This window comes from Xenopus tropicalis, chromosome 9, assembly GCF_000004195.4.
Source record: "Xenopus tropicalis strain Nigerian chromosome 9, UCB_Xtro_10.0, whole genome shotgun sequence".
Classification (NCBI taxonomy): Eukaryota; Metazoa; Chordata; class Amphibia; order Anura; family Pipidae; genus Xenopus; species Xenopus tropicalis.
Genome location: NC_030685.2, coordinates 4886145 through 4898380, shown reverse-complemented (window position 1 = coordinate 4898380; position 12236 = coordinate 4886145). Strand labels below are relative to the sequence as shown.

Below are 12236 nucleotides of genomic sequence, written 5' to 3'. Positions count from 1 at the left end.
GGCAGGGACCGTTAGGACACGCCCACTCTCCATTTCACACTGGACAGAGAAGTGAGAGGATCTATAAGGAGCTCCAATAAAGGGGCCATTTTTACAGATAGGGTTAATGTTTAGCCCAAAGGGAAACCAGCACCGGATATTATTCATAATTGCCTACAAAATAAGCATTTTTCCCCATTTATCCAATATGTCTCCTTTAAAGTTCCCTCAGTCCCGCTCTCTGCCTATGCCAGCTTCCCAGAACCGCCATCCTGCTGTGAGCTCTTCTGCTCTGCTGGGAGCCGCAGTCGCGCCAGTGACGTCATGCGCCCCGTTCAGTTACGCGCCCCCTTCAGTTACTCATGGTCTTATCTTACAAGGTGTAAGATAAGACCATGAGTAACTGAAGGGGGCGCGTAACTGAAGGGGGCGCGTAACTCACTGGCGCGACTGCGGCTCCCAGCAGAGCAGAAGCGCGCCCAGCACAGCAGAAGAGCTCACAGCAGGATGGCGGTTCTGGGAAGCTGGCATAGGCAGAGAGCGGGACTGAGGGAACTTTAAGTCGCAGGTGCCGGTAAGTAATACTGCGACTTTTGCAGGAGTTTTTGTCCGTGCAGTGTGGGGCTTTAGAGTAAGGCAAGATGGTATTAGAGGGATGGGCTGTAACTATACACATAACATTACTGTATTGACTTATAATTAACAGTGGAGAGCAAGTGTTCTTTCTGATAAGGCCTATATTTTTCTAAAGCAAAGCAGTGCTTCAGTTTATATCTTCCACATACAAATGACAGATGGTCTATTATTTTTCACAGCTATGGTTGAACATTTCCTCAAAACATTTCACACAAACCAAAAAATATACAAAAATAGAAAAGAAAATTAGATAAATGACAAAGCTGAAATAAATATACAGTCACCATCATGTTTATTCATGCCCTCTTTAAGTGGAAATTAAATTATCACGACTGGTAAAGGAATGTTTTATGTTTTCCCAAATAAACTCATTTCTTATGAGTTTATCCTGTTGTACTTCTTGTGCTTCGTGTTCTGGCTCGCTCGCACCAGCCCTAGGCTTATACTCGAGTCAATAGGTTTTTCCAGTTTTCTTAGGTAAAATTAGGTACCTCGGCTTATATTCGGGTCGGCTTCTACTCGAGTATATACGGTATATCATAGGAATTCTAATTTCTGTATGGGAACAAGGAAGCTCGATAGATGGAAGAATAGAGAATAGTATATAGAGAAAAGAGACTTGGATAATAAAGAGTTTGAGTGAAGAGAGGAGAAATTAAAGTACTGAGAGTGGGGCCGATGGTCCAGGGTTGGGTGGCCCTGCCGTCTCAGTCCCACACTGCTTCTGTCTCTTTCCCTGTCTTCTGCTCAATATCCCTGAAGGCACAAGTGTAAAAAGACATATCAGAGAGTCTTTGCCTACGATTTACTCACCATCAGCCCCAATATGCATTTCTTCCTACAGGAGGTTAATAGAATTAAAACTTCTGCCAAAAGAAACACCAAACCACAGGGATCTTCACTTGCTCCATCTTTATACTTTATACTTCCACCCAATGAAACCCAGATACCATATCTACTGCAGCCAAGAGGTGCCATCTTGATACTCACCTGGGTGCCAATTAGTGATTCGTTGGAAATTTGTGAATCTTTGAAAATATTTGCAAAACGTGAAAATGTTGCATGTCAAAAATAAATTGTCAATTGACAATTTTTTTTTATGCCGAGGACAATGTTGTCATGCTGCAGATTTTGTCCCCTATTTCGCCCATCACTAGTGACAGTCAGTGCTACTAGGACGCCATATTTGAACTAGAAAGCCAATAACCTTATACCAAGTCAGTGGGACCGACCCCTCCCTGAGTGCTGCAGCCAAACTCCCCCAGCAATGGCTCCCTGTACTGTGCTACTTGCCTGGGACTCCGACCCCCCCACACTCCCTTTATAGCCTCCCCCTCTCTCACTCACCTGCCCATATTATACCCGGGCCCCCTTATTTCTCTGGGGGAACAGCGGGAGGGGAAGGGTTTCTATTCATCCCCAACAATTCCCACAAATGGGAAGGAGAGAAATGAAGCGGAGCCTTTCCGGGGAGCGGGACTGAGTTCCCAGGAGCTGCTCTGGGCAATATATGCAGCCAATAGAATGGGAATTAGTGGCACAGACCCGGGCACTTACTGGGGCAGCTGATCCCATACAGACTGGGGCACATTTATACTCAGAGCCGAGAGAAACAGCACAATATTCCGTCTCTCGGACACCGGGCTACAGGGGAGAGAGGGAGAGAGTGAGTGGGCGGGGAAATAAACATTTACCCAATAGAAAGGGACGTCTAGCTAGAGAAGTGACCAATCGGTGCAAAGGGGAAATGTATATATAGCGGAGTTACACGAACAAAACGTATAGTTATTTCTTACTTGTGACTCTACGCGAGTTTAGCGCTTAGAATGTCTGAGACCGCTCCCGCCCCTCCCCCGGCTGAACCCGCCGCTGCCAAGAAGAAGCAGCCCAAGAAGGGAGGCGCTAAAGCCAAGAAACCCGCCGGGCCCAGCGCGTCCGAACTGATCGTGAAAGCCGTGTCCGCCTCTAAGGAGCGCAGCGGGGTGTCCCTGGCCGCTCTCAAGAAGGCTCTGGCTGCCGGAGGCTACGATGTGGAGAAGAACAACAGCCGCCTCAAGCTGGCTCTCAAGGCCTTGGTCACTAAGGGGACTCTCAGCCAAGTCAAGGGGAGCGGAGCCTCCGGATCCTTCAAGCTGAACAAGAAGCCGCTGGAGAGTAAGGAGAAGGCGGCCAAGAAGAAGCCAGCGGCGCCCAAAGCCAAGAAACCAGCGGTGGCAAAGAAGGCGCTCAAGTCCCCTAAAAAGCCCAAGAAGGTCTCGGCAGCAGCAAAGAGCCCCAAGAGGGTCAAGAAACCGGCAAAGGCCGCCAAAAGCCCCAAGAAGCCCAAAGCGGCCAAACCCAAGAAGGTGGCCAAGAGCCCGACTAAAAAGGCCGCCAAGCCCAAAGCTGCCAAGAGCCCGGCTAAAAAGGCTCCAAAGCCTAAAGCTACAAAGAGCCCCGCAAAGGCCAAGGCAGCCAAACCCAAAGCGGCTAAAGCGAAGAAGGCGGCGCCCAAGAAGTAATTCGGCCCCGGGGCCCCTGCGCACTGACCCAAAGGCTCTTTTCAGAGCCCCCACCTCCTCCATCTAAAGAGCCGATACCTGTGTAATCCGCTAATTATAGGGTTAATATAAGGTCCCAATTCTCTTTAATTGTTTCATAACACTCCGTATCCGGCCCTGTTCCCATAATCTCTACCCCGGTGTATACTCGCCCCAATAATCTGACAGGCGTGACAGGTTTATTCTTTGCCTATAGTCGGTATCGGGGCGAGTGAATGAGGCTGATTCTCACTTCAGCCAATCACAATGCCGGTTTCTATAGAGGTGACATTCAGGTCCGAATGAAAAAACAACGTTCATTGTCCCCAACAAAAAGGGAAAGACCGGGGTTATTTGGGCGCTGTAAATTCCCTAATGTCCTGCCGTGTTTGTTTAAAAACCCCAAATTACCACTAGGTGTCGCCCAAACACCAAGGTTCATTCTATCACTCACGGGCTAAGGGTTTCTATTTCCTGTATCAGTGAGAAGCTTTACTGGGGGTTTATGGCCCGGTTTAGACAGCGGTTGCCTGGAGGAAACAAGTAAAGATGCTCCCCCTGCTGGACACTAGTAGTAACTACTGGCATTGCAGAGCTACTTGTCCCTGATACCCGAACAGATCGGATCATCACAGGGACCCACGTTTTCCCACCCATTTTAGCTGCACTTTATACCCTAACTGCACATCTCGCTCCCACGTCTGCTATGTACCTAAATATAACTGCAAATACATCGCACAGAAGCGCCACCCGGTAACCTGTATCGGACTCGCTATTTCCCTCTATGGGATAATTTGGCGGCCGCCTGAAATCCAACCAATCAGTCAATAGGGCGTAAGGTGGGAGGCGGGACCATTTAAATTAGCCAATGACACAGAAGCATTTACGCGGCATTCAAAAAAGTAACTTGGGTTCGCTGGGAAGGCAGGGGCGTGTTTATAATTAGCCAATCAATTTGAGTTTATTCCTATAAGAAACCCGGGTTGCGGCCAGTTCAGGATACTCTGTTCCGCAGTGTTAGTGTTACAGAATGGCCCGTACCAAGCAGACCGCCCGTAAGTCTACAGGAGGGAAAGCTCCCCGCAAGCAGCTGGCAACCAAAGCAGCCAGGAAGAGCGCTCCGGCCACCGGTGGAGTGAAGAAACCTCACCGTTACCGACCCGGCACAGTCGCTCTCCGTGAGATCCGCCGCTACCAGAAATCCACCGAGCTGCTCATCCGCAAGCTGCCTTTCCAGCGCCTGGTCCGGGAGATCGCTCAGGACTTCAAGACCGACCTGCGCTTCCAGAGCTCAGCCGTCATGGCTCTGCAGGAGGCCAGCGAGGCTTATCTGGTCGGTCTCTTTGAGGACACCAACCTGTGCGCCATCCACGCCAAGAGGGTCACCATCATGCCCAAGGACATCCAGCTGGCCCGCAGGATCCGAGGCGAGAGGGCTTAGATCATCGGCAGCTTCTCTCCCAGCAGCACAAAGGCTCTTTTCAGAGCCCCCAAATCCCCAATCAAACGAGCTGAGACTTTTTTTTATCTCTACGTGGCGCTACCAGTGCTCCTGTTCCGAAAAATCCGCTTCCCTTTCTACTCTTCCTAACAGCCGGCCATGCAAGGGTTACTCAATGGGAGTGTGGGGGTGAGGCACGATCCTACTAAGTTATTAGCCCCCCAGCGTGTAGAGCACCGGTCATTCTGGCCTTGTCTGATAAATTTCTGTACGGAAAGTAGGTGAGTGACCGAGCAGAAGAGGGAAGAGGACAACGCCGCAAAGATGGCGCTTTGAATCCTGTGCAATTCAAAGAAAGCCACACTGATTTGTTTGATTTTTTTTACCATATATTATGCTAGCTGATAAAACTATTCTTTGTGTGGGGAAACATATACAATGTCAATACAATTTTCTTCCACTTGATTGTAGCCTTCTCTCTGTCCAAATTGCAACAACTCCCACAGCCCCAAAGTACAAATGTCCGGCATTGGCTCAATAAGCCGCAGTGTATGGTAACAGCGTCTCCAAGTGGCATGTTAAGTGCATAGCAGAACTAACAGAGGCGCCTAAACCTGTAACCCTCTCCCTGCCAGCGGCTCATCCAAGCTCCTTATGAAAACTGCAGCGAGTTGGCAAGTTCCCCAGGAAAGGCTGATGTCACTATCAAACCCGGGAATTCCTTGTTGTAGGGGAATTTTACAGTAGAGCCGGTGGGTGTAACATTGGGACCGGGAAGAATCTGTCGGGGGTACATTTATTTCTGGCGGGAGGTTGGGCTGCGAGTACAATATTCAGGGGCATTTCGGTACCTGATCTCATTTCCCCCCCAGTCGTTAGTGACTTTAGTGATAAACCCGACAGTCGCAGTAACGTTACTGAGGAGAAATAGAACAATAACAGTTCGTTACTCTGTGACACTGCGGGGAGGTTACAGCCTGAGGCCGATACATTGCCCCAACCCACAGCTCATATGTAGCGATCTGGGAGCTGATTGGTCGGTAACACACGGCTACAGAACTGCAATAGGGATTATTTGTCAGAAGACTTTTTCCTCTTCCCTATTGAGTGAAACGGAATAGAGCTAAAACCAACGGTGCAAATTACAATTATTCCCGAATAGCGATAGGAACTGAAGGGGTTCCGGGGTTTTATGCAGAAATGCAGCATCTGAAGCGGAGGGGCGCGTATTGTGCTGATCAGTCCCAGCCTGGTGCCGCTCCCTTATACTTACTGTCACTTTCCCGCACAGAGTAGCGCAGTGACGCTTTGCTCGGTATAGGGGGGAGTAGCCAAATAGACTCGGTGCCACAGTATAGATTATATACGGGCCGATTTTATCCTAATAAATCTATTAATAATGTTACTAATACAATACAATCGCAATACTTTGTCTGAGTGGATTCAAGTCAGAGGAAATTATTTTGGCGGGCGAATTGAAATTCTTAACGGTTCACTTTGTGCTTCATTAATTGGCTTTAAGAATACAGAGGAACGTTTGTATTGTCCAATCAAGAACCTAATTTCCCAGGCGTTCTAAACTCCGCCCCCACTGAAGTTCCCGCTCAGGTCCTGTGCCTGTGTATATAAGCGGGTGGCTGCGCTACAGAAATTATTCTCGAATAGGAGTGAGAGGAAGATATCGTTATGTCCGGACGCGGCAAAGGCGGGAAGGGTTTGGGGAAAGGAGGCGCCAAGCGGCACAGGAAGGTGCTGCGGGATAACATCCAGGGCATCACCAAGCCCGCCATCCGCCGCCTGGCACGGAGAGGGGGAGTCAAGCGCATCTCTGGCCTCATCTATGAGGAGACTCGGGGGGTCCTCAAGGTTTTCCTGGAGAATGTCATCCGGGACGCCGTCACCTACACCGAGCACGCCAAGAGGAAGACCGTTACCGCCATGGATGTGGTGTACGCTCTCAAGCGCCAGGGCCGCACTCTCTACGGCTTCGGGGGCTGAATCTGATTCATTTCCCGGCTACTGATCTATCGAACCCAAAGGCTCTTTTCAGAGCCACCCACTCACTCAGTTATTTAGAGCTGTTACTGCTTGTTCCAACTTATAGCCATTATCTCTAGTTCTGTGTATGTAACTTCCCGCTCACTGACACCCACAGGCAAGTTACTGACTCCCTTTGCACCGGAAGCGGCTCTATCTCCCCCGGGCTCTGTAATAGGAACCGGCTCATTACTGATCCCTATTTATACACGGACTGAGCTGCAGGTCCCTCCGATGGAACCTCCTGTCAGTTTACTGATCGTGGGACAAACGTGATTTCATTCTGCAGAGAATATTAGTATTGAGTTTAACTCCCTATAATTGGCTCCCCATAAACACCCGGTGCTTCGACTGAGTTCAAAAATCCCGCCAAAATGTCTACGTGCCATTGGCTATTCTAGAATTGAAACGTTGTACAATGAAATGATTATAATGAAACCACTGAATAATTCGATTTTGTTGCGGATCATCAGCAGATAAAGCAGCTCCGTATCTACATCCCATACAGCAGCCGCTCTTGTTCCGCGCCGGATCGGCTATGGGATCCCCCGTCACTCTGCGAACCCCCATCTGCTAATAACGTGTCTCCCTCTGTCTCTGAGTAACTGGGAAGGTTAACCCTTAGGCACCGGGTAACATTCTAATAGATCCGCACTGCCAGATACTCCTATGGGTTGTACCGGGGACTGAATAAAAGAGCACGGAAGGGATCAGCCCTCGGTATCAGATTGTGTCTCTCCCCGGCACAGCGCCTCTTGTTTCTATTCATAAAGTCTGTACAATAGAAAGGGGGAGCGGATATAGTTGGACGGATTAATCCAACCCACAAAGAACTTTATAACGGACCTGAAAGTAACAAGGCGGCACTAAGCATTGTACTGTAATGTCTATTGTGTAAACGAGTTTATATTATGTATCTCCCTCCCCATGTATGTGAATACAGCCCTCTGTAGCCGGTGTGGGGGCTCTGAAAAGAGCCTTTGTGTTGTTTCCTGATGGGGGCGCTGTGACCGGGCAGCTCACTTGCTCTTGGCCGCCTTGGAGCTCTCGGTTTTCTTGGGCAGCAGCACGGACTGGATGTTGGGCAGGACCCCGCCCTGAGCGATAGTGACTCCTCCGAGCAGTTTGTTCAGCTCCTCATCATTGCGCACAGCGAGCTGCAGGTGCCTGGGGATGATACGGGTCTTCTTGTTATCCCGGGCAGCGTTCCCGGCCAACTCCAGGATCTCAGCGGTCAGGTATTCGAGCACTGCGGCCAGATAGACCGGAGCTCCGGCTCCCACCCGCTCAGCATAATTGCCCTTTCTCAAGAGCCTGTGAACTCGGCCAACTGGGAACTGCAGCCCAGCCCGGGATGAGCGGGTCTTGGCCTTAGCCCGAACCTTCCCGCCTTGTTTGCCTCTTCCAGACATAGTTGCAAGTAATTCTCAAACACAAAGAAATTGCAGAATGTAACGCTTTCCCACCCAGGTACTGGTTTTAGTAGGCCGCGCTGGACACACCTCTCTTCTCTAATTGGGTGAGTTCCAATGCAACCAATCAAACTGTAGGTTTTGGAAGCACCAATCAATTGCTCTACTTGCATTTCTCCGTTTTGTATTGGGTGAGTTAATTGCAGCCAATCACACAGATGCTTTCAGAAACACCAATCCATAGCTGTAGATGGGCGGTTTTATACCATGTGACAAAACTAACCAGTAATAGTTTGTGCTATTAGGCAGCCTTATTTGCATGGGATGGCTATAAAAGCAGCAGCCCGGGAGGCGGAGGGAACAGTTTTCTCGTTTATCGGAAAGCGTAAGGATAGTTGAGCATGCCTGAACCAGCCAAATCCGCTCCAGCCGCGAAGAAAGGCTCCAAGAAAGCGGTGACCAAAACCCAGAAGAAAGATGGGAAGAAGCGCAGGAAGACAAGGAAGGAGAGTTACGCCATTTACGTGTACAAGGTGCTGAAGCAGGTGCACCCCGATACCGGCATCTCCTCCAAGGCCATGAGCATCATGAACTCCTTTGTCAACGATGTGTTTGAGCGCATCGCAGGGGAAGCCTCCCGCCTGGCTCATTACAACAAGCGCTCCACCATCACCTCCCGGGAGATCCAGACCGCGGTCCGCCTGCTGCTGCCTGGGGAGCTGGCCAAACACGCCGTGTCCGAGGGCACCAAGGCTGTCACCAAGTACACCAGCGCCAAGTAACTGCTGCCCCATCTCCTGCCCTACTCCCGGCAACACAAAGGCTCTTCTAAGGGCCCCCACCCCCTCCCTATAAGATCTGTAACTGGTTAGTATAAAGGCGCCGCACTATCTGTATAGGGAACACAATACCCGTACGACTCAGGCCTCAGTGGCGCCGCCCTGGGCTGTAGTTATTCCCGTCTCTTCTTGCAGGAATACCCGGCACTCTAGTCTATAGATCGTATCTCAAGGTGAAGTGAAGTCGCTGTATTTGTATCGGACAAACGAGCGCTGTGATACTTTGTGAAGGGTTTTTGCAAAGCTCAATAGAAACGATTTTACTGAATTCCCGCCAGTAAATCCTATTATTGCTGAAGTGCAGCTGTTTGGGAATGAGCTGGAAGGTTTGGGGCAGGGAATGTGTTACAGTTGGGCCGATGCGGGGAAACTGCCTGGAGCCTCATGTCCAAAGAGCTGACATTCAGCCTGGAATTGAGTTACAACTTTTTACCCAGATTTCCCTTGTTATTTCTATGGTTTGATGGTTCTTTCTCTCTATAATTCTGTATGTGGGGCTGAGTTACAATGAGCCAGGACTGGCAGCTCTGGAGGCCCCACCACTTGGGGAGCTGCAAAAGGATTAGTCTGGGCCGCTGGGGTTGGATGGCTCATTCTGACCCTGGTAGAAGTGAAGAGATAACATGGCGCTAGTGATGAGTGAAATCCATTGGTGGATTTTTTCTCGAAACGGGCACAAATTTGCAGCAGAAAAAAAAAAAAATCTTGGACATCCAAAAAATTGTTGGCATAAAAGAAAAATGACAGGAAGGTCTAAAAAATTGTTGCGCGCAGCACATTTTTTTGACGTCATTTTTCGTGTTTTTGCAAAACTTTCGCCATTTTGTGAATTTTTTCACAGATTCGTAAGCTTGAAATCGTGACAGATTCGCTGATCGCTACTCCCAAGCGTTTGTGCCTGCGGCGACATGTTGCGTTCCATCGGCAAATTGTTTTGCACAAAAAATGTGCTGTGTGTAAAAAAAAAAAATTACGGCGGCATCAAAACAGGACCCCAATTTGACGCAATCGCGCTTATTTTGATGAGTCTTTGAAAAGATGAGCGAAACTGTGAAAATGATTAAAAAAAAGTGTGTAACAAATTATTTTGATACGTGTGTCAACTTATTGTCAATATGGGCTTTAAAACAAAGTTCTGTGGAGGTTTAAAGGAGGAATTTACCATGTCTCGCTTTTCATAATATCGTGGTTTATTATGGGAATTTTCTAATTACGTCCCCCCTCCCCCCCCTTGTTTTTCCTGCAGAAATGCTGATTTTGAGCCTCAGGCAACTCCGGCCCCTTAGTTCTGTAACAGCCTATAGTAATGTATCATTCTATCCACTATTCCCAATATACTGTAACTGTGTAACTGTAACTTGGCTCTAAAGAATTATATAGAATTGTCTAGATACTTTGGTAGCTGATTTACTTTATGTATTTTTTTACAACATTTTTCTGGGATTTTCCTCACTTTACGGACTCCCTGTACATGGGACAGTTTCTTCCTTTTCTACATCGAGATTTATCACTATGGAATTTCAGGGGGCCCTGACTCAGCCCACTCCCCCCCAGGGCGTCAGTATCAGGCGCTGTTGCGGGACAGTGCGCTCCCTTTCAGCAATGCCGCAGTTTAGCGCTTATGTTGGTACCTCAGAGTCTATATACATGTAGCGCACTGATACAAACAGAGTTGCTTCCAAGTGAGTTTATTTGCCGTTTGTCCCCAGAGGAATAGGAGCTGTACGGCAGCGGGCAAAGCCCCACAGGCGCTCGGCTGTTCCAAGTGTTTGTTGGCGAATAAGTTAGTCAGGCCCCTGTGTTGGAGCCCCGTGTGGCTCCCAGTCCGTGCGATGCCGCTAAATGGGGCGGGGCTGTGTGGCTAAAGGGGCGGGGCCATTCGGGAATAACGGGGGGGTTGGAATAATGAGTGAACTCAGCGACTATAAAAGTAAAGGCTTCTGGATTCTTCCGGGTTTATATAAGGGCTAAACCAACGCAACAGGCAGGGCGGCCCTGGGGGAGTGAGAGCTGAAGTTCTGCCGGTTCAACCACAATGTTCCGCTGCTGCTGCTGCAAGAAGCGCCGCGATATTGTCCGTTATGGCGACCCCCATGACTCCACCTATGGCGACCTAGATGCCCATGTGGTTTACTATGAGATTGCCCAGGACATAGGCAGATTTAGTCCTGATTCTTCAGGTGAGGAGTATGCAGGGCTGCAGTTCTTTACAGCTGTAACACAATTGGAAGCTGCCAGAGACATAGGGGCAGATTTATCAGAATGTCAGCTAAGGGCTCAGCGCAGAAATACTCCCTTTTTGTTGGTTGCTATGGGAGTTTTAAAAGCATATTTATCAATGGGTGAGAGTTAGAGTTCAGCGTTTGCTGAATTTGCTTCTTAAAATCCCTTTGGAATGAATAGAAAGTGGGTGTTTCCAGGTGAGCTCTTAGCCTGATTTTTTTTTTTTTTCCATAAATGTGCCCCATATGTCATTCAAAAACTATTAAAAAAAAAAAAAAAGATCAAATGAAAAGTTGAAGAGCAGCACCTTGTAAATTGCCCTAATAACATTGCATACACCCCAACATTCCGAAAATGGAAAGCAGTATAAAAAGAGATGCCCCGTGTAGCGCAGCAAAAATTATTTGATTGCACCTGTTTTCATGACCACACCCCCTAAATACCGCTCCCATTTGACTAAATTTGGCAGGTTATTTAAAGGAGACATATCCTATAAAAATGATGAATGTACCAGGGAATTATACTCCTCTAGATATAGAAGGATTGTGCTTAAAAAGTTGTGTTTCTGACTGATTTATTGAGAAATTCCCCCCAAACCCCACTAGCCCCGCCCATCTCTTCCACTTCCTGCTGGCTGAATTCTCTGGATGAGCTGGGGAGCCGGCGGCCCTCCGTACCCTGCACTGTAGGATAGGAACCAATCAGCAGCTAGGCTGACCTGATAGGGAACTGAAGCCTGTCTGTGCTTGTGTGAGTGCAGGGCTGTGATTGGCTCTCCCCCTCCTACTGTGCTTCTGGCAGGGGCCGTTAGGACACGCCCACCCCTCATGTGAAACCCAGACAGGGACCTGAGAGGATCTATAGGGAGCTCCAATAAAGGGGCCATTGTTACAGATAGGGTTAATGTTTAGCCCAAAGGGAAACCAGCACCGGATATTATTCATAATTGCCTACAGGGTTAGGGGTTTCCCATTTATCCAATATGTCTCCTTTAAAGTTTGAACACATTTCTGGGGGTTTGGGGGTCTTGTTTTATGTGTTATTACAGTTTTGCTAAAAAGGTGAAGTTGCCCTTTAAGCTGTTAGTCTCAGTTCCCATAAGAGACCTGTTTAGCTTATTAGTTACACTTGTATCTCAGGGGCTGAGTAT

The 12236-nt window shown here is 48.6% G+C and overlaps 4 protein-coding genes across 4 annotated transcripts; 3 read left to right on the top strand and 1 right to left on the bottom strand.

Moving 5' to 3' along the window:
- Positions 1-2391: 2391 nt before the first annotated feature.
- Positions 2392-3167, top strand: LOC116407574 (histone H1B-like). The gene has a single exon (XM_031893083.1). The coding sequence runs from the start codon at positions 2442-2444 to the stop codon at positions 3114-3116; it is 675 nt and encodes a 224-aa protein (XP_031748943.1). The 5' UTR covers positions 2392-2441; the 3' UTR covers positions 3117-3167.
- A 965-nt stretch (positions 3168-4132) lies between these two features.
- On the top strand, positions 4133-4628 carry LOC101730415 (histone H3). The gene has a single exon (XM_031893096.1). It carries the CDS (start codon positions 4165-4167, stop codon positions 4573-4575), a length of 411 nt encoding a protein of 136 aa, XP_031748956.1. The 5' UTR covers positions 4133-4164; the 3' UTR covers positions 4576-4628.
- A 2943-nt stretch (positions 4629-7571) lies between these two features.
- On the bottom strand, positions 7572-8054 carry LOC101735276 (histone H2A type 1). Its single transcript, XM_004913848.4, has one exon. It carries the CDS (start codon positions 8022-8024, stop codon positions 7632-7634), a length of 393 nt encoding a protein of 130 aa, XP_004913905.1. The 5' UTR covers positions 8025-8054; the 3' UTR covers positions 7572-7631.
- A 302-nt stretch (positions 8055-8356) lies between these two features.
- On the top strand, positions 8357-9087 carry LOC101735218 (histone H2B 1.1). The gene has a single exon (XM_031893116.1). The coding sequence runs from the start codon at positions 8426-8428 to the stop codon at positions 8804-8806; it is 381 nt and encodes a 126-aa protein (XP_031748976.1). The 5' UTR covers positions 8357-8425; the 3' UTR covers positions 8807-9087.
- The last annotated feature ends 3149 nt before the right edge of the window (positions 9088-12236 follow it).